This window comes from Neodiprion virginianus, chromosome 5, assembly GCF_021901495.1.
Source record: "Neodiprion virginianus isolate iyNeoVirg1 chromosome 5, iyNeoVirg1.1, whole genome shotgun sequence".
Taxonomy (NCBI): domain Eukaryota; kingdom Metazoa; phylum Arthropoda; class Insecta; order Hymenoptera; family Diprionidae; genus Neodiprion; species Neodiprion virginianus.
Genome location: NC_060881.1, coordinates 35,170,354 through 35,196,345, shown reverse-complemented (window position 1 = coordinate 35,196,345; position 25,992 = coordinate 35,170,354). Strand labels below are relative to the sequence as shown.

The window sequence follows — 25,992 nt, the reverse complement described above, 5'->3', positions numbered from 1 at the left end:
CGCACACGTCACATATTCACCCATTAGGCGATTCCGTAGATCGGCCATCCTTTATCAAAACCTGATTACACAATTGCCTTCACCACGCTCTAACAGTTAGGTAACGTGTGCACGTGCAAACGTTTCGGAAATCCACTCACCAGGTTCCGACGCTGTGTAGCTAACGTAGCAGCTTCCGTCTTTTCGGTCTTTGAAATCGATCTGCGCTTTGCTAGGACCCTCAACCGACACGGCCAAGGTACCTGCTCCCGCCTCCCGTGTCCAGATGTTGAATTCGCATGGTTGACCCTGCTCACCTCTCTCAAGACCCGGACCACCGGCATGGACCCGATGGGCACCACCATCCCTGAGCGGGCCAACGGTGAATTGGAAAGGTGAGCCCGGAATATGCATCTCCTTGTACTTGACAGAAACAGTGTGAACGCCGAGTTCCTTCGGAACGAAAGCAACAGCGTAAAGACCGTCCTCGACTTCCTTTATCTCCGCATCCTCCGTTACTCCGCCCGGCGATGTGACAGTTGCAGCAAGATCGAAGGAGGTGATGCCGGGCATCTTGAAAGTCAGCTTGCACTGGCTTCCAACCTCGGTGATGGGCACCGCTTCTCTCTGCCGCTGAATCTTCTCACGTTGACGGTTGCTTCCTTCCCCTGATACCTTGACCGTGAACGGAGACCCTTCCACGTGGTGATCGGCAAACTTCAGGTTCATTATGTAGTATCCTGGTTCCGTAGGTTTATACGAAATGTTCAATGTGCCGTCGTCGTTATCCTTGCATTGAATTTCCGCCTTGCTAGGCCCTTCCATAGACAGCGAGAGGCCTCCGAAACCCGCGTTCCTTGTGTCGATCGAGAAGGTGTTGTCGACGTGAGTTTGACCTTCCTTCAATGCGTTTCCGCTTATCTTAACCTTCTTCGCATCTCCGACTTCTCGGTCTTTTACGTCAATTTTGAACGGCGAATTGGGGATGTGTTTCCCCATTCTCTTAACCGCTACGGTATGAGCACCGGACTCTCGCGGCGTGAAGGAAACGCACATGTTTCCACTTGGCAACTTCTTCAGGAACGCTGGCTCCTCCAACCCACTTGGTGCTGTGATAGAAGCGTTCAGGGCGCGGATATCCTCATCGGAAACTTTGCCGGGCAGTGTCACCTCGCTCGAAGAACCGACGGATATCTGGTTTCTCTTTCGACCTTCCCCTGCAATTCAGAAGTTTCACTTATTGTTATGAAGCGCTGGCAGAATACTTTCACGCAAATCATTTCATCAGCAATCTTATCCCGGTTACCAGCAACGTCATGATATTCGACTCAACAGGAAAGCAACTCACGGGCTACATCAATCTTGAAGAATTTTTCAAAATTTATTCCTGTCTTAATTTGCTTTGGTTTTCTCTGTACAAGTTATTCTGTTCACTCGCTTTACCTGTGATCTTTGCAACGTAGGGACTGCCTTTGATGTGCTTGTCCGCAAATTTGACCGAAATCTTATATTCTCCAGGAGCAGTTGGCAGATATGAGACTGACACGGTTCCATCCTTGTTATCGTGACAGGAGATCTCAGCTTTGCTAGGTCCTTCGACTGCCAGAGAAAGTCCTCCAGCACCAGCACCCTTTGTAGAAATGGTGAAGTTTCCTGGTTCACCGCACACGCCGTGGCTGAGACCCGCGCCGTAAGCGGTCACGTATCCGCTTGACAAAGAGTCGACGTGGAATTTAAAGGGAGAGCCTGAAAGATAAACGTCAACATTGCGTGATAAATCCTGTCAGTTGATCCTTTCCTCAGGAGATGTGCAACTTGGCAGATTCGCTTACCTTGGACATGTTCGCCGTTAAACTTGATGTACACTTCGTGCAGGCCTTCCTCCCGAGGCGCGTACTTGACGGAAACGGTTCCGTCTCTGTTATCCTCGACTTCGGGCTTATCCACGTTTCCACTCGGCATTTTGACTTCGGCTGAAAATATAACACGGGTTTTACATACCGTCAGGTGTGGATACTCAAGTTCTTGGGAAATTTGTTGCAGAGTTTTAAGTTTAGAGTTAGGTAGGTATTTGTTTATCACGGTGAACATGCCGTAAATCATATAGCCAACTGCAGGGTATAACTCGATTCACGCTCTCTGCGTCGGTTTCTACCATGATTACGGAGGCTGAGAAGTGTAAGCACAACGGACGTGACTTGAACGTAGCAACATGTATTTCCGTATACAGTGAGTTAAATTTGTATGTGTGGATATCGTTGTGATAAATTGTGCATTCCTCTTAGAATCATTGAGAGTGGTGATAAATAAATAGCAGGACTGAAAAATCCTGGGCCAATTAATCAGCCGAATGAACCTTTTTTCGTTTCGACGTGAAATATACTCTGAAATATCAGAGGAAGAAAGTCCAGTCCGGGCCCCTGCGCTTCTTCTGATTCGTCTTTGATTGATATTTGAGCGTAACAAATCGGCTTCTCCGCCCGATCAAACTCGCTATAAGTCACAGTTTTCAGCCAAGCGCAGTAATAAGTCGACAACTCTTGCCATGTAGTGACCACTTCTTCGGGTTGTTCCCAAAACATTTCCAAACTTTTGACAAACTTTCGTTATCGTTTCGTCCACACCACTTGCACCAACAAAACCGATATATGGAGTTCTAAAAGAACGGATCATCAAACCGTTATTAGCAACAAACTGAGACTGGGAAAAATCAATCCACTTTTACATTTTGTCCAACTTGAACTGATTACGCTTACGTCACATTCGTTTTCGAATTTAGATCAAGGTGTCAAAATCCCGAAACAACATCTATGAACGGAACGTGACAGGAAGTTCGATTCAAGAAAGTTTTTTTCCAGTCTCAATTCGTCGTGCTTACTTTAAATTTTTACACCTCGCGGGAAATAGTGTAAGCAAGCTTTTCTGAATTCTTTGCGGTTACGTTAACTTCGATATAATTTATGAACCGGGACTGAGGTATTGTTTACTGCCGTCAGAGACCTAACTTTAGCTAATCTTGAGTTTTAATTACCGAAACAGTGCTCTAGAATAGTGCAAAAACTATTTCATCGGGCTAATATCAAGCATGAATTGATGGTGCAATATAATATACGTGAATAAAAATATTGACGTATAGAATCATGAACCGTCGTCAATCTGTCATTAGTACCCCGTAAATCAGTTGAGATTAATTAAAAATGGATAGAGCCTACGCAAAAGTGAAAAACGTTTCAAAATCGCGGTGAAATGATACTCGAAAGCGATTCTATAAGCCTGCACTGCATTTAACAATCATATTAGAAACGCACGTCCAATGGAAATCGTGTTTATTAATACTTGACACAAGTAAACAATACCGTAAAGAAGAACTGCGATTTTGTTCGAAAAAATAATGTTTCCAGTGATAAATTCAATCCGAGCGAAAATCCACCGTATCCGATTAATTTCTGAATGATAAATAGGTAATTATTCGAACGAATTTGTGAAAGTAAATTTAACGAAGAAAACAAAAAACAAAGAAATAAGCAAACAAAAGAAACACGAGCCGGTCACAAACTGTGCGGTGTTGTAAAAGACTGACTCCGTCTTCTCCAGCGGCAACTCTCAGAGGCGCATCTCCGACACGACTGAGGTAAAGACAGACGTGGAGCCCGGTGACTATCGAAATGGCGAGCCTGACTCCCCGAGAGGCCAACTCTGAGGCTTCTCCAGAGACCAATGGGGTTTGATATATTAAACGTGGACCGTCTGATGTACGTTAATTTACGCTGAAAAATCAAACTGCTGTGACGCAAATTGCTGCGGAAATGGTAGGGTGAATTCCCGGGGTCCCCGCGTACCTGGTCGTAGCTCGGCTTGGAATTCAACGACACGCTCTGGCGTAGACGAGACCCGTACGTAAAAATATGTTTTTGGCACAAATGTCGTCAAGAGAGTATCTAATTTTGTATTTTTCACAGTGGAAAGCACCGATCCTTTATCAATAACAGAATGCAGAATCCATGACTCATTATTAGTTATTATTATACCTGCTTTGTTCGTTTCGATCTGCATGCTGCGTCAATTTTAGCACGGTTACCCCTTTACCCGTCGATTAAGAAAGCCTCAACATTGGAAAAGTATTTTTGGACAGAGATTAAGAGGATTGGAAAAATTTCAAAGGAACTTTTCTTCAAACTTTATGACCAACAGGCTTTATGACATCAAAAAAATCTAATACAACCCCAACGTGATTAAAATAGAAGGCACGATCCGTTCGGCATTTAATAAAAAGAAAAAATTTCACATCTTCAGCCGGACAGTTGAGAAAACTTATGTCACAAAAAATCCCACGCCTATGCATATATATATGTTTATTAGATATTTATGTACAAAATTTAGAATTGCATAAATAGTAAGTTTATTACTAAATTACGTCACGAGACATTTGGAAATAGACCGATTCCAATATTTCTTGACTAAATTTCCTTAAGATTCGTCTTCAAACTTTGTTTAGCCTCCCTTGAAATATCTGGGCTGATATTCTTAAGATAGCAAAATTTGGCAGACGCTCTTGGTGGGTCGGTCACTTGATCGTCGAGGGCCTGCAACGTTCCAACCCCAACCGGAAGTTACAGAGTTACACTCAAGATCAGCAACACGGATTCAACGATTGCCTCTATTCCGTGAGTGAAGCTCAGGTCAGAAAAAAAATGACAAGACATCGTGTTCACTCGTGTAGTAGCGACAGCTACCGAATCTAACGCTAGTTGCAATTTCCGACTCCAGATTAATATCATCATGAAATCACGGCGTGATCGTTTCGCAACTCTCAAGTATTCTGAATTAAGCTGAACCGCATTAAATGGAATTGGGTTGCTGTATGAAATCTTGTACACCCCCTGCAGACCCTGGCGAGATGGAGTAATTCCTCGAATGATGTTCACCTTTCGTGAAACTGATGATAGAAGTCACTCCCAATCGAAACAGCTTTTCATTTGGGTATTACCGTGGATTATTTCCGGGATATTTATACGATGACGTTGAAGCTGCGAGGAAAAGGTGGATGACAGACCAAGAGATGAGGAGTTTGATCTTTTCCTCTGACAGTCTCTTCGTCCCCAATGAGCGTGCGAGCTTGGCTGAGGTAGCAAACGCATCCGCCAGTACTTAATCACCCAATATTAATATCACCACCAGTGGGTAGGTCATATTTTTGGCAAGGACGATTTCACACCAGCCCAGACCTGTCCTGTCCATCAGCTTACAGTTTCAAACATGCATAGACCATTAACCAGTCCATGGATCCGGCGGTACATCGTCTTTTCTTTTCACTTCAGTCTCTCTTATACATCCAACGAATGATCCTTACGACGCCACATTTCGTCTCAAAATACCTCCATCCGAGACTCGAGTCCATCGTCGAGCTTGGGTTCTGATAGTTCCTCAGCTTTCCGATCCTTAGAATTCTAGGTATTCATATTGACTCATAACTTTCATTTGTTGATCCCACGCACGGAACGGGCCACTCGTGTATTATCTATCACCGTATTCTTGGCGATTGTCCACGTTTCAAATTGGTCTGAAGAATCAATTCGATCGGAAGAGTGTTTACAAATCAGAGACTTCAATATAGATTTAATTGGTGATATTTAGTGAGCAAAGATCGCAGATCATCTAACGCTGTCCGGATGTAACATCACTATATTATACTCGCCGAAACACCCGCGATAGACTCAAGTTATTTTCAATTCGTGTTTATATATAATCACTCGTTCCGCACAGATGTGTAAATAGAAATTTTAATGGCGATTCCGAACTCGCCGAATAATCGTTTGCCCTAGTACCAGCTTGTGTACAGCTCATGCATCCGTGGACGCGTAGTACATGTATAAAGGTTAAAAATAAACAACAAAATTCCTTTTCGCAAACCGAGCAAGTCGAACTCCAAACTCTTGAAATAAATTTCGCCACAACGGAAGGAGCTATTATCACGCACTTCGTTTCATGCAATATTCACATTACTTGACCATCAGAACACGTTCAATTTATTATTTATTTTTGTACCCATGACTTCGAGCCGCGTCATACTATCCCTTCGGCAAGGAGTAATGCCGAGAGCCACAAAGAGAAAAACACATGGAGATGCAGTCGGTGCCAAAATATTTTTACGCATTTCCAATAGGACGTAAAAACATCGCTCGAAGAATGAATAAAAATAACACGGAAGTGCATCATATAAACCCCCCCACCCAGTTTTTTGTCACATGTGTGGCGGGTATACTTACAGGTTACTACGCCGCCGGTTGAAGGAAGAGGTATGTGATTGAGTTCAACGTCACGGAATTTATGCTTTGACGAATCCTTTTGGGTACTGCTGCGTTTTGTCGTTACAGAAGAACTCTCTTGTAAACTACTCGTGCTTCTTTGCTCAACAACGTGCTGCTGCGAGTGTTTTCTCCTGTGACTTTTCTGGCTGCTGCTATGCTCCTGGTATTGCTCCGATGCCTAGAACAAGGTGAAACACTCCATCAGTCTCGATACTCCGTCGTTGTTACACTTGAGGTCAGTACAACAATACAACAGTCGGAACATTTAATGAAAGTTTTAAAGTCGTCTCTTATTTCATTTACTTCTCATTTACTTTGACCGCGTCTTTAATCACCCAATCCAACTTTATCTTAGAGAATATGTTTATAAGCTTTACTTGACGATCACTCTGCCAGTTAAAAAATACTCTTTCGCGCCACTGAGAGCAGTTCCATTATACATGTTCCGTGTTAACCCAATAAACAATCTGCGAGTATAACGCAGGTGGTATTTGATGCTTATTATGTTAAGTCTTAAATAACGTCGGCTGATGTAATCAGACAAAATCGGATGCCGAGATCAATTGCGTTTATCGTTCGGCAGCTGGTGATTGAAAAAAAATATTGAACAAGTTTCTCATAAAAAAAAAAAGAAATCAAACGGATATTGAAAATCAGTAATATTGCACTGAGGAAGAACAAACAACTCTCTGCAGGAATGATTATTTCCGCCAGCTGACGATGCCCGTACAATGTAACAACTTTAATGTTTCATCCAAAGGGTAAAGGTAAAGAACTTTGCGCAGACTCGATTCTAGTTTTCTCGTCGAAACCGCATATATATGTATATATAGATATAATTTATGTATATAATGATGTTGATCAGATTGAAATTGTTGGTATTCAAGTCTCCTAGTTGCTATTTTCGATGTTTTAACATTTGCTTCAACGATCTAGGAACGGAACGACAGTTGGCCAGCAGCTGTTGCATCATATCTCATCCACCTTCGCAACCAATTCAAAATTGTGGATAGCTAACGAATAACTTTCAAGCTTGTTACTCGCTCCAATCTTTACCTGCCATTTGAGAATTCATTTGTTTAACAAACATCTCCTTTCCTTCCTAGAAATATCGCCCAACTTTTCCGAAAATCTTTCTTTGGCGAAACATGTTATCCTCGGGTAAAAAAATATAAAACGCAAAAATATACCACCATTGGATGCACGATGTTTGGGAAAAATAGAAGTATCATCCGGCCGTCAATCATCCGTGCGGGGTAAATTTCATGCATAAAACACAGTATGACGAGAACGTGAAAGAATGCATTAAGGTAGGTGTGAAATATCAAGGAGTGCCAAAAAATGAGGAGAAAAGTTAAAAATCAGTACAGGCTCGCCGTGATGTCGCAATACCAACGGGACCAGCACCTCAAGGTGGCCCGCGATGTTTAATTTAACGCCGGGCATTAATTCAGCCGGGTTTCACTCTCAGTCATCGTCTCCCTTCCTTCCACCCCCGCCATAACCGGTGTGGGCTTATAAATTTGGGAAAGCCTGCGAGACGCACTCAAAATAGGCCAGAAGAGACCCCAGTTTCTCGTTTCATATTGCTTATAACTTTGAAATTGTATATTTTCTCCTCCACTTCTTGGTTCTATGAATGGTCTCTATTCTACTCAAAGTAACGGCTATGGCAATCAGAAATGGCCAACATCCTAACTTTTTTCTCAAACAATGTTTCAACCCTCATTTGCTCATGATCACTATCATCAGGACTGGTTGAATTAATGATCAAACACACAGTTTCGCAAACGAGTAAATATAGTGGAAAGAAATTTTTTTTTGACTAACTATGGTTATTTATGGAAGGAGTATTAAATTGGACGGAAACCAAGACATGGACTACTTCCCTGTTACGGTATACTGGATGTCAACTATCCATAACAATGTTGCTTATTCTAGTTTCATAATGGATGACCAACTCTACGAGAAATAAAATCAGAGGAAAATTGCATAAATTCGAACGACGAGCAAAAACCAGGTAAAACGAAAAGTCTCGAATTTCCAAATAATTCCGATTTGCAGTTTCACAGGAAAAAATAACCATAGTAAATAAATTTCTGAATAAGCGCTAGTATAGCAATCACACGGTGTTATTTGATAATGACAAGTGTAAATGTTTTCGAAAGCATCAATCTGATAAACAATGATTTGGATTCTACGGAATTGATCATTAGACAGCAAAGGTTAGGTGAAATCGGTAAGTGAATTTGGATCCCAGCTTCGACTGGCTCACCACAACGATGCCTGAACGCAACCATCGTATTGTTCAAAAATGGAACGAAACGGTATTGGAAGACGGGGGGATAAAATTTGCCCGATGAAGGTGATATGACGATAGGGAAAATTGTAATACTAATGATCATATTCTTGAAGAACGTTATTCAGCAGTTGTCGCACCCTAACATATAATTGTTGAAAAATATTTCCTCGATTAATGAGGTAGACAGCAGGTGACAAGCATCGATTTTCACGTCAACTAGAGAGATGATAGGCATTGGTTTAGCGGAGTGGCGGATTGGGGGTGTGGAGGAGGGGGGGAAGTTATGACTCTTATAAGATTGTTACTTGGCATATGATCCTCGGTTCGAATCGCGACAACCACCGTCAGCCTTGAGTAGACGAACCTACGTTGACAGGGATGCAGGCCACGAACAAGATGGAGATTCCGAATAAACTGATGCGATCGGGTAGAGCCTTCGAAGAGAACTGTGTTACTGAACAGTCTGCGACAATATCCTGTACGTACGTGTTAGGCTCTATAGTTAGATCAGTTTTACTCCCACCAGTAAACTCTGAAAACCACACCACTGCTACGGGGAACACAGGCATCCATGTTTTATACCCACTCTAAACGTCGGGGGTCTTAAGCCATAGTCGTTTGTCAAAAATCGAAATTATATCTACGGAAAATGCAGCGACAGATCAAGACTACGCAGTTGAATTCCAGCGGCGATGATGGATTCGACGAGAATTTTCGACGTTATTCTTAGGATCTAGTTACGTGCTGTTGCGATGGAAACGATCGAACAATGCAAGCTTTTGCGTTATAAGCATTATGCTCGTTTAAATCGTGGGTGAACTGCGAATCACCCTTCTCGGCTATATGCCGGAGTTGTTTGTTTGTACAACCGAATATTTTCCATCTTATCGTTATTTCGTTTCTCAGCTCTAAATGTGTTCGAACCAGAAAGTAAACTTGACCGCATAGCCGGGAAGTTTATTTATTACTCGTGAAAAAGTTCAACAGTGTATTGGTAACCCTTCTAGGATATCCCGAAAATAAGTTGATCAATTATATTATATGTATACGCACGAAATATCTTCGATCTCTTAAATTATAAACTTGCCGGCGCACGATACGCGGTTCGAGATTGAGAAACTTACCACGAAAGTGTAAAATCCTTCCGGAACTGGTTGACCGCCGAATTTGATGCTCAGAGTGTATTCACCAGCATCGGCAACTTTGTAGTAAACGTTGACAGTCCCGTCACCATTGTCCTCAATATCAATATCGACAGCCTCACTGCAAAAGACGCAAATTCGAACGTTAAAAATGGCCTCAAGGTTGACTGTCATTAAAATTTAACCCACACCTCAGGAGCCTAAAATTTTGATTCAAGACCTAACCGACCAGCATTTTACGCATCGTCGACTCGAAAGTAAAACATCTTAACAAACTTAAACTTTGTCCAATGACTAAAATACCATCCCAAGCAATGCTATATAAACTGGAGGACTGACAAGGAAGGTATCCCAAGTCGATCTCTCCGATTTCATTTCTTTTGTAATATGTTATAGCAGGCTAAAAACTAAGCGACACATATTTTTTTTTATCTGCCACTAAACACTTTGAGGGGATGGAACCACCTTTCAAAGTAAGGCATCTCAAGCGGCGATTTGGCAGTTTCACCCACAAGAAGATAATATTTTTGAATCAATTAAAATGGAAAAATTTTCTCATAACGAGAATTGAAAAATGTAATTTAATCAATTAAAGAAAAAAAAAAAACTTACTATAGATGCCTTACTTTGGAGAGTGGTCTCGCCCCCTTAAAGTGTTTAATGGCAATTAAAAAAAAATACTTGTCGCTTAGTTTTTAGCCTGCTATAATATATTGCAAAAGAAATTAAATCGGAAAGATCGACCTTGGATACCTTCCGTGTGAGAGCAGAATACGAATAAAACTTATTCGCATACAAAACTCGAGGATTTCATCCTCGTCGAATACCTTGGAGCTAGACAACCGATTCTTGTTACGCATCCTTGCTAACAGCGCTCCATTTAATTTCGAAGATCGTGCCAAGAAGCACAGCTTTGTTCCTTTGTAGTTGAATCTAATTTACATAATGAAACAACATGCTGTATAGTAAAAGTGCAATTAGAATCTTCGTTTGAACAGTCTCATCAATTTTGGAACGAAGCATTTGGCATTCTCACAAAAGAGCAGAATCCAAATCAGCAAGATGACACATACTGTTCGTTCACAGGTGTGTGAATTCCGATTTACTATTGATGATGGACATTTTATACGTGCGATAGCCAATTGTGATTAGTTACAATACGTCGACAGAGGTTTAATGTCACTAGTAACACAAAGATCAACAATTCATGATCCAAGCTGACAAATTGATTTACAAGTGTTCTAGCTCACGGTGTTACTCTCGGCAATCTTGTACATATGCTTTTTCACCGCTCACGAAGCTCCGTTCCTAACAAGCTCTATAATTGTCGTGTCGTCTTTCATATTCCACTTTTCATGTATAGACAATTGCTTTCCACGAATCAAGCAAGCTCCATTCTAATTGCATCCAACTATTATGAAGCAGCTAATCAGTTGTCTTGCCAAAATGCAGATTCATAAATCAAACCTGACGTCGAACTGTTAAATTTCGTGACACGTGGGGATGTATCCTGTAAGGAAACGGATACTGAATAGGTACAGTACAAATAATAACACCAAAAATAATTTAATGAAGTTCGGAGCAAAATTTCCATTTGGATTTCAATTTGGAGAAAAAATTGTGAAGCAATTACAGTAGAGGGATTAGTGGTCTTCGTAAAATGTTATCATGCCTCGATTTCTTGGTATACCTACGCATGATTTACGTTTGGTATGTTGGTTTAGATTTCTTTCCGTGATTTATGTGAACATTGGAAAAAAGATGCTGAATTATTAGTAGATCTCTTGGCGTTTGAAATATTATTTTCTACCTTTCAAACAGTTTTGTCAGTGGCAACTCGCACGATACATATTCTTAAATGGTGATCAAAAATAAATATTATGCGCGTGGTAATACATTTTTAAACATCTATGACTCCCCAAAGTGACAAATTCCCATCTTGATATACTCAGGTGAAATTTTCAACGATTCTTTTTACTCTCATCGATGTTTTTGTCTCGCACAACAATTCCAATGCTTTTAATAACATTTCGATTCGAGTATTTTTCCTGTCTGATGGAAGCTTTCCTAGGACCTATTCGGAATACTGTATATCCACACCGCAAATTCCGGTGTAAGTAAAAAACAAAGTCTCTGGATCTATCCGTACTATTACAACATTGTTAGTGCTATTCGTTCATGTTGATGCAGTTGCTTAAAAAGAAAAATGTAATTGAAACTGGCATTTGGCCAAATTCCGTCTACAATTTAAACAAAAAATAATCCTCAATTCATTTCCTGTTGACTGCCTTTTTTTAACTTCAACTCTTAACTTTAATGCTGGTATTAAATATTCTCCTCCAGTTTGGGAAACCGTTGTGAATAAACGTAGACCACTAATCAGTGGAAAAGCCACGGCTCATTCAAACGTAACAAGGTGAGCACTATTCTATAAGAGACTGTCTGTATGAGGTGAACAAAATTTCCGTTCTCTTCGTGATTATTTGTAGTCACATAGATAGCAAAAATATTGATTACTGTCAAAATTATATCAATAAAATAAGTATTTGCGTTACAATAACCCGCATATTCTAAGATCTTGCAATTTACGTTATGTTGGGCTAATGGTCGATATGTACCTAGAAGTAATGAATTACATAGACCATTTAGTTTTCAAAAAATTCAATATAATTTAAATTTATGTTGACACCGTGCCAAAAAGTGAACCTGTCTAAGGCATAAATCCATCAAGAAGTCATCGAGTGTTATGTCATCGCTGGAATGTGTAGGTATTTTTTCGAATGAAAATTATTTTTAACAAACAAGTGTGGTATTATGACTTCAGAATTCTCTCGGAATCTTCGGGATGATAAGTTCAGGTGTCAATGACTCATTCTGAAAAAGCAATCTCGGCTGCGAAGCATGGCGACTATTCGAGAAATATTGATATTAATTAACTGATATAACACTGGCAGTCTGTTTTGTCTAACTAAGGCTGATGACATTTTTTTCTCGGAATCGTGAGACATTCGGTAGTTCCTAAAAATAGATTATTTCATCGGACGAAAGTTTTAACGAATTAGGGGATTAAAAATACACGCGATATTAGGGTCACCCGGGAAGTTTATAAATATACAGATTTTTATGTACCGCACATCGCGTATCAAAGCTTATAATAATTCGTGACTCTGAGTCCCAGACGTGGCTAATATCCGTAAATTGGGATCACTGTCGAGCAGGAATTCGCGATAAACTGGCCACTGGGCTTGACGTGAACGTGAAATACACCAGCACGTGTTTTACTTCTGAAGTGTGACAATATTTTCTAATAAGCGAAAAACATACTAGATAAGTACTTCTCCCATTCGTCAATGCCATAATCGAATACACAATGTTGGGAGGATGAAAAATTTTAAATATCCAAAAAGAATTCCGAACTCGATAGTCTGCAAGTTCAATCTCTCACTGCATTTAGCCGTCACATAGTTGCCTACATCATGTAACTTGATTCTGTATACCACACGGTGACACTTGTCCGTGCCAAAATTGTCAACCATTTAACATAACTCTACCTTACACCGAAGTAGTTGCGCAATTTTATGTTGGCACCTACTACTTGTTACGTTTGCAATTAATTATAATTGATAGAGGCATGCTTAAGCCCACCTCTCACGAAACCACGCAGTACCCATTACGCGGATGAATAGGGTGAGCACATTTTTCTACAGTACGAACCATACGACATGCAAGAGACCAGCTGATTGACCCCAAGATGAAAAGATCGATGTGATTTATCACAACTAAATCTACCTTCCAGATGTTGAACGAATTCGGCAAGTGACTGCTCCACGACCAGCATTCTCGGTGTCGACGGTGATGCAATACTCTTCTCCCTGAGCCAATGTACGTTGAATGCCTTCTTTGATCTTACACTGGTTTGCGGAACCGGTTGACTGACTTTGAACGGTTACCGGTGAGCCCGGCACCTCCTTACCGCCGTACTTAACGTTCACCTTGTAGGCGCCACAGTCGTCGGGAAGATAGGAAGCCCTGTACTTGCCATTACCGATATCCTGAATCTCGACCTTTCGTGGTCTTTGATCGGGCCCCTGAAGAAGTAATGTACTCGTCAACATCACAAGAGGATACCTGTAAATAGTACCTAATGATTCATCGCGTGGGAGAAGCTTACCAATACTTGAATTTCCAGGTCACCGTAGCCAGCGTTCAGGGTGTCGACGAAAAACTCGGTGGGGAATGATGCCAACAACTTCGGCGCTACTCCGGGTCCGGATAGAACGACCTTGCTCGGTTCAACCAATGGATTGACCTTCACTTTGAAGGGGCTCCCGGCGATATCTTGCCCGCCATAAGTGACTCCAACTTGAACATTGCTGCCAACCGGTGGAGGCTGGTAAGTAACCTCATAGACTCCCTCTCCAACGTCTTTGATTTCCGGTTTCTGTATCGTTCCCTTGTCCGTTTTCAACTTCACGTCCAGCGGTGCTATGCCGGCCTTGGAAGTATCGACCATGAATTTAGCCGGAATGCCTTCACGAACCTTCTCAGGGTCCAAACCAGGGCCGAAGGCAGTGACTTCCTTGGGGTCTAATGTCTTTTCAACCTGAACCTTGAACGGAGAGCCCGGAATGTGCTGATCTGCAAACTTTATTGCGATATCGTAGTCGCCTGGTTCCGTTGGCACGTACTCAACGCTGCATGACCCGTTATAATTGTCCTTGCATGTCATCCTGGCCTCGCTTGTTCCTTCAATTGCTAGCCCAAGTCCTCCAGTTCCCGCCCCTTTAGTTTCTACAGTGAACTGGTTGGGTTTGGCAACGAAACCCTTTTCCAGGCCGGGACCGTAGGCTCTGCATTTACTGGGATCGCACCCGCGCTTCACGTTCACTGAAAACGGCGAGCCGGGAATCGGCATGTTGTCGTAGAGGATATCAATCGTGTGCTGACCTTCTTCGAACGGCGTATAACTAACTCGCAGGGTTCCATCCGCTTGCGGCGTTATCACTTTCTCAGTCTTTCCACCGCTGGGATTTGTGATGGTGCACGAGACCTTACCATCGTCACCCTTGGTCTTTGCTATCGCTCGTGTATCAACAATGAAGTCGGTGGCGCTGTCGACGTAGAGACCTTAAAAGAGACAAATTTCTTCGATTGAAAATAGCCGAAGGTTGCAATTTAGATTCACATAGATGCTCAAATGAATTAATCAATCAACGAAAATACTTAAGTATCAGTGAAGCACACTATTGTTGTGGTAGTACCACCATTCTCGTTCCGCTGGCGCCATCGAATCAAACTACATTATTCATGAATAATCACACAGTCTATTGTTTCATTTGAAACGCCATACCTGTCCTTACTCAATGTGAAGGCCATTGCACTCTATTAACGTCTAACCGCAACTTGGTTTATGCCAACGTTACAGAGGAAGTCATTAAATTGTAAGTGCCATGACAATGAGGCAGCGATGATAACATTTGTTGGTGTACTTTTTAACTTACACACTTAATCACAGTTCTCCGATCGCGCACAACATACGGGATTTGTGATTCGAACATATATGTGGGAGTGCCAAAACGCAAATGAGCGTAGTAATTAGCTGCTGAATTTGCAGATTCTATATACATATATGTACATGTCTATGTGGATGCAAGTTCTTAGTGCAAAAAATTGAACGTGTTAGTAGACAGCATCAATAAAAATCCTAAAATAATTGGTTCCATCATCCCTCTGATCAAAATACTTTCAAATACACTGAAACAGTCATGAATGATTAATCAATTGAAAACAGAAAAGTGAAACAAAAGTAAAAGAAAATACATAGTAGGTACGTTGAAAAATGATAGTAATACAAAGATCATCTGTACAATCCAAACAGCAGATGAGTCATGCGTCATATTAAAAGAGCAAGCTAGTGATCACGCGACTCCTAACCGTGAGGTTGAATGCCGTTGCCAGACACCTTGATCTTGGAAAGGTCAGCTTCTTGTACGACTAACGCCTGGAATGGTGAGCCCGGTATATGCTGGTCATTGAAAGTGATGTTGATACCGTAGTCTCCAAGCTCTGTGGGAAGGTAGGCTACGGAACAAGTGCCATCGCCATTGTCGCGACAATTGATGGCAGCTTCGCAGGGCCCTTCGACTGTAACGCCTAGGCCACCTTGCCCAGCACCCCTAGTATCAATCACAAACTCTGCGGGTTTGTTAACCACGCCATGCGACAGCCCTGGGCCTTTCGCTCTGACCTTAGATGGATCGCTCCCGTGAACGCACGTCAGGCGACATGGTTGAGGAGATATTGGCTCCCCGCCGAAACTAATACCAAGCAGATATTCCCCAAGCTCAGTTGGCGTGAAGTTTACTAAGAAACCCTCGTGAGTTGGTATGATGTGAGCCTTTACACGGTTTCCTGATGGCGTTGTGATCGCTACTTGAACATCAGCCTTCCCAGCGTCTTGGGTTATTACACGAAACTGTTGAAGACTGTTCACCGGTGCGGCTACGGGTGGTTGGCATATGCAACATCATTTAGATTGGTTTTCTTCGACAACATATCAGAGTAAACTATAGGTACTGTGATTACACTTGTACGCCATGTAGCACGGTGTCTACTTGATATTCTGCGCTAATTGGTGAGTCGTATAATCCTCGAGATATATCTCACCATTGCGAAATCGTGATTTATAAGCATCCCTCGTTTGGCCTCGGAGTATCTCCCGAAATAAATCTCGATTTCCTCACAAATTCCTAGTTCACTTACGCCAAATTTTACCAATTTTCGCGGACTCATTTTTTCTGTCGACTATAGTCAGTGCTAAAAGTATTACGACCACGTTCGGAGTTGAAATACACTAGTCCACTCTAAAATGTACTGATAATCCTAGTGACCAAGATGCCCGGATCCTTTGAATTTGCAGAAGCGGAAACTATCTAATTTAATCAGTATACGTTCTTTGGCTTTGAAAAGTATTCAAGTTGTTATTTTCATGAGGTTATGCTATTAGAGTCATCTACTCTTCGCTGAATAGAAAAGATTGAAATTACTGCAGTATACTCACTGGGCTCTAATCCGTCGACCTTGATCTTGGAAACATCTACATGAGGTTGTACGTTGACCTTGATCGGTGATTTTGGAACTTTCAAGCCTCCGTAGTTAAGATTGACTGTATAGTTTCCGGGTTGCGGGGCGACGTAATCAACGGTGTAAGTGCCATCCTCGTTGTCAGTCAAAGTGATTGGCAAGTCACGACCTTCAGGAGTCGCCATTGTGACGTCAAGCTCACCTGGACCAGCTTCTCTGCAGTCTACGTTGAAGTGTGTCGGGGTATTCGACTTTATGCCTTTATCAAGACCTGGACCAAAGGCTTGGACCATCGCTGGATTCAGCGGAGCAGCAACGCTGACTCTATAAGGTGACTTCTTGGTCCCAACTCCACCGTAATTGACCTGAAGAGGTGGAAGCTCGTTGATATTCGAAAAATGTAAGTTCCGGAAATTTGACATTTCCTAAGATCATCAGGTTAAGACGTATATTTTGTCAAACCCACCTGAATATTGTGCTGTGAACCTGAGGTGGGTGTGTAATGAGCCTGGATTGTTCCGTCCCGCTTGTCGTCTAAACGAACCGGAACTTGTCGTCCGAGAGCATCCTGAATTGCTACTTCTAGCGGTGCTTTTCCAGCCTTTTTGCAATCCACCGTGAAGTGGGTCGGCTTATCGCGGTCTACGCCATCAGGGTGGACTCCCGGACCGTGCACCTCGACCTAAATCATCGTTAACAGGTGCAGATTGTAAGTTGTTTGAGTCCATGGTAAACGTCACTAAAGTGATCTCATAACATTTTCTTCATCACAGATTTCATCGCGTCTCACCTTGTCCGGATCATAGTCGACCTTCGGGAGGATTTCTGCCATGTACGGAGACTTTGGAATATCCTCGTCGTCGCAATTGATGTGTACAGAGTATTGCCCGGGTGCGGTAGGATAATAGGTGACGTCTGCCGTTCCGTCTCCGTTGTCGTGACAGTCTATCTTCGCCTTCGATGGACCCTCGATAGAAAATCCAAGACTCCCAGTCTCGCCGTTAGTATCGACTGTAAATTTCGCTGGGTATCCAACGACTCCTCCGTGTAGTCCTGGTCCGAACACTCTGATGGCGGATTCCTTGTAAGGACCAACGTTCACCTCAAATGGAGACTTGTTGATCTCCTTGCCACCGAAAGTGACCATCACCACATGCCGACCTTCCTTTACTGGACTGTAATTGCAATGATAGGTCGTGGCGTCTATCTTCATGAGCCTGAAATTCAAGTCATTTCCTTGTCACAGAGCCCGATAACTTTGGCAACTTTAGACACTTCTGGCTCATGGGTTTCTTACTTTACTGGCAAGTTGGCACCACCTGGCCCGATCACCCGTGCTTCTGGGACTCCTTCTCCAGCATCCTTCGTGACAATTTTGAAGTCCGCATCGTCTTTGACGCGAACACCTTTCGGTTGAAGCCCTCTGCCGTAAGCGCGGCATTTGTTTGCATCGGAAACAGGCGACACACGTACGCCAAGTGGACTCCCCGGTATTGGTTTGCCAGCAAAGAAGATGTTCACCGAATGAAGTCCAACTACCGGTGAGACGTACTCACAGCGCCAAACATCGGGAGACGTTTGACGGAGTTTTACTGGCACAGAAGTCTTTGAACCCTGCAGAAAGTCGATTAGTTTCATTGAAGAAAGAGTTACACGAATTCGCTACTTCGTTTGGTAGATCAAATCGAAATTGCTCGCACCTGAGGATCCAGAATAATCACTTCTGGCACCCCACGCCCAGCTTCTTTGGTGAAGATGTCGAAGAAGGTCGGTCGATTGATTGCCACGCCGTCGGGCTGCAGTCCAGGACCGCTAGCTGTAACCTTAGTGGAATCCCCGGCGTGACCTTCAACGCTGACGGTGTAAGGACTCTTGGGAATAGCTCTTCCGGCGAATTGAATCTTCACCTTATGAGGACCCTCCACCTTAGGAGTGTAGGATACAGCGTAGGTGAGATTTCTGTCCTTGTTGAACCTGACGTCAGCCTGTAAAGGTATAGGTATAAGCAATTAATTTTAAAGCGGTAACCGCGGTAACTATTTTAATTGTTGATTCCATTCAATGGTGTGTCTCTCACAATCATGACTTGAATTCTTATATTTTCTCGAAGTTGTGTGTAATTACAACAGTTACACTGAAGTTTGATTGTATCACCTTAGGTATGGACAATCCTTTAAATTTATAAGTAATTTCAATAAATCTATTCACCGGAATCTTAGCTCCCTTGGGGTCTTCGACGATTACTTCAACGTTTCCTTTACCGGCAGAGAATGTTTCCACGGTAAAATTTGCTGGGGCACCAACAACGGGTCCAGTCGGTTCGATACCAGGACCATAAGCACGGACTCTGGATTTATGGGAAAATCAATTGTAGTAACATACATGACAGCACGCAGAATGGTGAGCATTGGCATTCAGATACTTATGCGTCAATCGGCCAGTATTGTATTATAACCAAGTGTTACACAAGCGTTAATGCCAAAATGAATATCTAGCTTCCTTAAATAGCAGCCTATAATTATTTGCACAAAGTTATTGAATTTAAACAATTCTTTTTACCGAAATACAACTGGTAATCAATGTATAGGTATACACGTATATCATGGCAATCACGACACACGACACACAGCTGAAATATGATTGCTAAAATCAAGTATATTCCAATTAGATGTCAAAAAGTTAGAAAGTAGTTTCCAAACAATCAGTAAATGTAAATTTGCCAAGTAAAATAGATTACAAAGCCTTAGTTCTTGTAAAATGTACTTGAAGCTCGCGACTTACCGCGGGGGCGGGATGCTGGGACCGAAAAATGAAATTTATGAATCAATTAATTAATGAATTTGGACGAGGAACAAGATGTTTTTTGTTCCCTTCTTACACGTAGTTATTCCTGTATGAGCGCAATTTCGCCTATTCCTTGCCAAGAGATTCATCCACGCAGTTATAATTGATCAACTGTTAATTATAATATAAATAATCACTCTTTCCTTTTTTGATCAATTCTGCAGATGGTCTCTTTGCTCAACCTCTCCTGGCAAGGAACTATTGTTTGTGAGTTATATTTCCCAGCATACCTGTTTGGGTTGGTTTTCGCCCGCAGAGGTGCGCCAGGCTTCAGCTTCGCGTTGGGATATTGCGATAAGTAGGTCATCATTGACATCTCGTCGATGTTGGGATCCACCATCTCCTCCGGTTTGATTAGCTACAATAAAATATACGGTCACAAGTCAGTGATCGTTTCAACCCTCTACCAACTATGCCAAATAATCTCAATCAGCACAACGCACCTGAGGTATATTCAGCCAGTCGTCTGCCAGACCCATCGCTTCCGATGCATTTTGAACCGCGTCTTTGGGGTTCCAGTCTTGCCAGTCCGGGCAAAGTCCGGGTGCAACCGCATCCACGAGTGCTCCAACCGCCCTACCGTCGTTCCAGTCCGACGTGAAATTACCGATCGGTAAGTCTGGGACCTTCGCTTGGATCCAGTGCATAAGCCGTTGCTTTGGTGTGGTTCCTTTATCCGGACTCTCGCCATCGTCGCCATCCCACATTGGCATGGAGATTGAGTAGTGCAGAATCAGGGTCCATATCAGTCCCAATATCAGCTTCAACTTGCAGTCCACAATGTCCGAGGAATCTGCACAGTACGAAAATTATTTTACCCATCTGTTTGAAATTTATTTGCTAATTTATGTTCGGATCCGAGAATATCCGACTTTCTGGAGCTAGGTATATGATGCATGATGGATTTACGTTCAAATTATTCCAAGATTCTAGTCCCATGATCCGCTAGTTTTATGCTACCACTTTTTTTCAACGGCGGAACTGGTTTCAAGTAACCATTAAGAGAACTTGGTCCGGCGATGATCGTGAGAGGACCGATTCCTTGCTCAACGACTTCATGTTTAAACACGATTTTAAGCGATTTGGATTCAGCTCTGGTGGCGGTTATAAAAAGCTTGTGTAAATTGCATAACACTTTTTCTCCATATAACGCGTGATGATAAAACTCGGACATTTTTTCATTATTATTGGTTTTTATGTCCTTGTCTTCAACGTTCCGGTCGCGAATGTAGAGATAATTAAGGAAATGACGTCCACGAAGACTTTAAGTGGGAATTAATGTCTTTCACCGAAGTATCTCAAGCTTATCCTGCGTATCCAATACGTCAGATCACTTAATTTCGTCACTGCGCTACTGGTTAAAGTATTCAAGTAAAATAGATTATCTTATGTGATTATATTAATCTGCACCACTCCTGCAAATAATGGCACTTAATTTCAATCTTAATACAATTACTGAATGAAAACGCGATGCACGGATTACTCTTGCTCTACGATAATCACTCAGGCCGTTTACAATCTAGGATTAAATCTACATATAACGCAGGTGGTACTTTTCTAAACTGTCAAAACTCAATCGCTAAATTTCATGCGTCATTCAACCGAGCAATCATTCATTGAACCAAAGAAAAATGAATAATCAGACTTAATTGATGCATAAAATGAAGTGAAGTTCGCGCAGCACGATGCAAATTTTGAAAAAAATATTATTTAAGCTATATTTTCACGGCTGACTGTAAGTCGGTCTGTCGATCTGGACAGAGAGTTAAAAAATTAATATTTTCTTACATCAGGTGAAACAATGCGTACATTGTGTTTCTTGTTCTTCTTCTTCTCCTGCTTCAGATTATTTCTACTTTTTCTCGTAGATAGGAAATAATAATCAGTGATGTATTATACGCAGAAAGAGAATGTTACAACAGATCTAATTTACACTGCGTACCATCGACGTTGATCACTTAGCATTCCTATGGTAATTATTCTCAACGACTCAATGTTTTCCCGGAATCTTTTCACCTGAGTCATTTAGGTATACACATGATACGTACATTTTAACGTGTATATTTTATATGACGATTTTTTCAACGTTACAGCTCTCAATTTCTATGCAACACCTCCTCGTTCTGCCAACGGCATAAATTTATTCCACTATAGAACCATCAGTGACTATACCATATTACGATTTGTCGCCGGTTTTGAAGTTGCGTCATTTCTCGAACAATGAAACTAATTCTTGCCGGCGAATTGTTATCACAGTACATATTAAACTGTGACGTCAGGATTGTTCCATCCAACAATTCGATCCTACCCGGGTTGAAGAATGTTCGTATAATTCATAATATGAAACTGTCTGGCCGTATGACTAAAAAAAGGCGTGGACTGCGGATTATTTTTCAATTGCATGCAGAAATTTGAATCATTTGATATATGCATGCAACTTGTACGGAACGCAGCACCTGAACCTCTGATTGAAATTGTTAAACTCGTAGTCAGAAATTTGAAACTAAATGCTTTCTGTTGTATCAGCAAATTCTGCGTTGCTAGGTTATGTCAAGTATACCTATCACTATGTACGATAATTTTTTTTAATTACCCTTCCTTTGTGAAAGGCAAATATTTTACAAATGATGCAAAGTTTTCATTGTACGAATCTACCTAATTTATTTATAATTTATTTTTATACCAAAATCTATTAAAATCGTATGCGTGGCAGTTTGTCGGTCAACAAAATTTCAAAGTAGCTGGCAAGTTTTCAAATGTGATTCACTACTTGTGAATTGGTTGCCAGCCAGTGTCGTATCGTTGCACACTTTTTAACAAACAATTCTAGGTCGCTCTCGAGAAATCTTGTAAAAAGTTTTCAATTTTAATCTCAATCAACAGATTTGACTTAGGGAATTTTGATTTTTCCGCTATATCATGAAAACACCATGAAGGCAGCTCACAGAAGTACACCGACATTAGAGATTCTGTGAATCCCAGGGCGGTTGAATCAAGCGACAACCGAATAATGTATTAGTGAGCGAACATTATCTCAGGCATAACCGAAACTTAGAATTTTTCAAATATCCACGAGCGTCTTCGAGGCTAACACCTCTCCCTCCTAGGTGATAAACTGCTAACTGTGTACAGCGGCAAGCGTTCGTACGTCGTTATCTCCTAGCCGAGCCGGGCCAGTTTCTTCACCTATTGGTATAGGTATATAATGGCTATAACGGCCTGCTTGCTACGGCACCTTGATGGAACTTTTATATAATATATCTCCTTCTCCACACTCGGAAAATTTGACAGAACTGAAATTTGAAGAAATAATTCCATTCGGAAGAAGAATTCAGGGGTGACATCACTCTAGGATTTTGGAAAATTCGATTTTTTCTTGGTTTAAACAATATGTTAGGGTCATAAAAACCAATATCCAGTTGATCTTATAATGAACATTTTTTTTTAAAAGGTTCAATTGATGATTTTGTCACAGCGCCTCAGGCCCACGCTGAGTGCTCGTAAAACTTTCAACGTATTGTTCTCGCAACCATATTTTTCAAACTGGGAGGACAGATTACTTGAACACCGTTGCATGGATCGATTTGAAATTTTGACAATAGCTTCACAATTGCATTCTCTACGGAAGTAAGTAGTCGTTTTTTATTTAACGTAAACTTTTTTTTATTGACAATTTACTTCTTATATTTTGACCAAAAAACGATTCACTTTTTCAAAAGTGCACTGTTTCTAAAAAATTAGATTAAAAAAGCCTGCGTAGTTCTGTAGACAATAGTACATAGATTATAAAAATTTTTGTTTTGTTATTCCAGGTCTTATACCTTACAAGTAATCCGTCCTCCCGTCCTTAATCTCGACGCGGCGCTTGCCTAACTCTGTGAGAAGACGAACATGTATATACGCAGGAACATATATGTAACATTGCCGCGTTGCCATTATGGATCCTTGACGGGATCATAATTGCTCCATGCTTGAGACCGGGTAACAATGAAGTCTTGGCATTCATACTCGGTCGGCTTCGAAGAGTCGTGGATTCGTCTCAAGACTCGGTAAGCATTGCCTGTGGTCGATTCATTCTACCAGCTATTTTAAGCAATTACTACACGGTGACGTTATACAACAAGATATAGGTGATGTAGATATCGCTTGTGAGTATGCACAGGGTTTACAGTGTTGAACTGCAGCCGCACTCAGCCTCAGATCGACGTCAACACTGTGATCAGATCGATTTAAGAGAGTTGGCAGATCGGAGAAGTTTAGTTTATGCCATACGAAAATGAAAATCCTATGAACGATGTACTGTTCAGTAGTGCAATCACAGCTTTGCAAGAATCGCTACACTTTTTTCTTCTGAAATACCAAAAAGATTATTCTTATTCATTGGACTGAAAAACCATCGTCTAACCCGATTCGCTGTTGATTGTTATTCCAAGTTGCTATATATGTATGTATACGGTCGGTATACTCAAGAGTGAAGAGGGTCAAGTATATCACGTAGACAAAGAATAATAACCTTTTGAATCTAGGCTTATCAAGATTCTTGCTCGGAACCTATATCGTTCAAATCCTCGACCGACTTCAGATAGATTGAGAAAACATCCAACCAATGTGGGCTTATAAAAAATATGCACATTTGTAGTCTTCAAAAAATTGTATCACAATTAGCATGGGAGCGAAAAAAATCTGTGCGATCGTCTTTAAGGTCATGTGGTACTCCTACCCATACCGACCGAAAAAACTCACCCATTTTCTTCCTATATTAAATGAACAAACGAACGGAAAGGGTTCAAATTATTTAATATATGAAGAAAAAGGGTGAGTTTGCTCGGTCCGTAAAGGTGGGAGTACTACACGACCTTAAGCCTTTCAAACCCTCCAATCGAATCAGAGTCTGCGTATTTTGGAACACGTATGGGTACCAGGACGACATGACAAACGGAAGATCGTCCGATGTACAGTTATAACTACAGCGTAGTCCACCGCGTGACGTGAAAGACCAAAAAAAAACATGTATATGCACACGTATACATAGGTGTGTATAGCTGCAGTTGAACAAACGAAAGACTTGTTTCACATGTGCCTCTTCTTTGTCTTCTCGCCCAACATTAACTTGCTTCGAAAAGCTGTTCAAGAGCATGATTCTATGATTTTTCAAAAACTCTTTTTTATCATATTCGATCATGACCTCAGTATCGATCCTGAAAACTCGACAATCTCATTCCATTATGTTCTCGGAATTCATGTATACACATATATCTACGTAGGCGATGTTGTTTTGTTTATTTGACCGGGGTCTATAAAGAACAGGTAGTCTGGCCCGTCTGGTCTGGCAGAATCCCTGAGTGGAATGCCGATCGAGCAGAGTTCAGTGGTGAGGTGGGGACGAAGGATCGGGCGTCGCGGACCCGGTATACATACACCTATGTTATACGCTTTCGTACCATGACGTCATCCGTTTATCAGAGTCAGAGATTACTTCACTACTAAACTTGCATACCGGCTCCAGAGTACGTCATTTCCTAAGTAACTTATGGCTTACACTTCTGATTAACAGAGGCTGCATTTGTCCTGTGATTCGAACAATTTTCCAAGTAGAATCGCGCATGAATTCGTACTGAACGCGCGGCGGTGACGAATCTTGTATTAATCGCTCTGGTCTGATCATGATGGGCGTTGTTTATTTCACGTTCTGCGAATCCGTCAATTATTTTTTATTCAACAGGATATGACTCAAAAGTAATTTGCAGACAGCAACAAACGGTGGTCGTCATGCCCTGTTAGTACAATGTTATAGTATCTAAAGTGAGAACAAACTTGTGTTATACGTATATGTATTGAGTTAGTACAGGTTTCTTCGTTTTTACATTGCCATTACATTTGGCATTAATACCTCATCAAATTTCAAATATCGCAATTGAAGGACCAAACGTTTACACGTATGGTTGGTAGGTCGCTTCAGGCCAGCCAAGAGAAAGTAGGCGTTACTTGTGCAGACCAGGTGAAGGCCAAACAAACGTCATCTTCTTTAAGCGCGTACGAGTGCTCACAGTGTCGCTCCCCGTAAATGCTTCTAAATTTCTATGTGGGGCTACTAATTGCAAGCGGCTGCGCGTATCATCCGTTATCAACCACCAGTCAAGTTTTCAGATAAAGCAACTAACCTGCCAATGAGCAATTAAGCCATTTCCAAGAGTTCGAAATGCCGTCAAACAACAATTAAAATCTCCACAATATTTTTCACACAAGTTATATAATGCAATATAATAAACGTCACTCCGTTTGCCAATCTAAAGTTAAGCAGTTACGGAGAATTAAACGGCCGTAAATTTTATAA

At 41.6% G+C, this 25,992-nt stretch overlaps 1 protein-coding gene across 11 annotated transcripts in view; it reads right to left on the bottom strand.

Moving 5' to 3' along the window:
* The window catches only part of LOC124306267 (filamin-A), a 32,953-nt gene that overhangs the window by 3,270 nt on the left and 3,691 nt on the right, over positions 1 to 25,992 (bottom strand). For 2 of the 11 annotated variants that reach the window (XM_046766764.1, XM_046766765.1), the window contains exons 4-20: positions 20,102 to 20,451; positions 19,889 to 20,016; positions 19,596 to 19,610; positions 19,023 to 19,161; positions 18,515 to 18,799; positions 18,112 to 18,428; positions 17,605 to 18,031; positions 17,281 to 17,496; positions 16,792 to 17,179; positions 15,666 to 16,232; positions 13,903 to 14,858; positions 13,521 to 13,819; positions 9,714 to 9,852; positions 6,246 to 6,465; positions 1,812 to 1,952; positions 1,423 to 1,725; positions 141 to 1,196 (exon numbers count right to left, since the gene is read on the bottom strand). In XM_046766764.1, the coding sequence (XP_046622720.1) occupies positions 141 to 1,196; positions 1,423 to 1,725; positions 1,812 to 1,952; positions 6,246 to 6,465; positions 9,714 to 9,852; positions 13,521 to 13,819; positions 13,903 to 14,858; positions 15,666 to 16,232; positions 16,792 to 17,179; positions 17,281 to 17,496; positions 17,605 to 18,031; positions 18,112 to 18,428; positions 18,515 to 18,799; positions 19,023 to 19,161; positions 19,596 to 19,610; positions 19,889 to 20,016; positions 20,102 to 20,451 (5,946 nt within the window). Of the gene's footprint in view, positions 1 to 140; positions 1,197 to 1,422; positions 1,726 to 1,811; positions 1,953 to 2,335; positions 2,636 to 3,524; positions 3,670 to 6,245; positions 6,466 to 8,894; positions 9,044 to 9,713; positions 9,853 to 13,520; positions 13,820 to 13,902; positions 14,859 to 15,665; positions 16,233 to 16,791; positions 17,180 to 17,280; positions 17,497 to 17,604; positions 18,032 to 18,111; positions 18,429 to 18,514; positions 18,800 to 19,022; positions 19,162 to 19,595; positions 19,611 to 19,888; positions 20,017 to 20,101; positions 20,452 to 25,992 lie in introns of those variants that run through there. The other 9 variants (XM_046766766.1, XM_046766767.1, XM_046766768.1 and 6 more) reach the window with 9 other exon arrangements.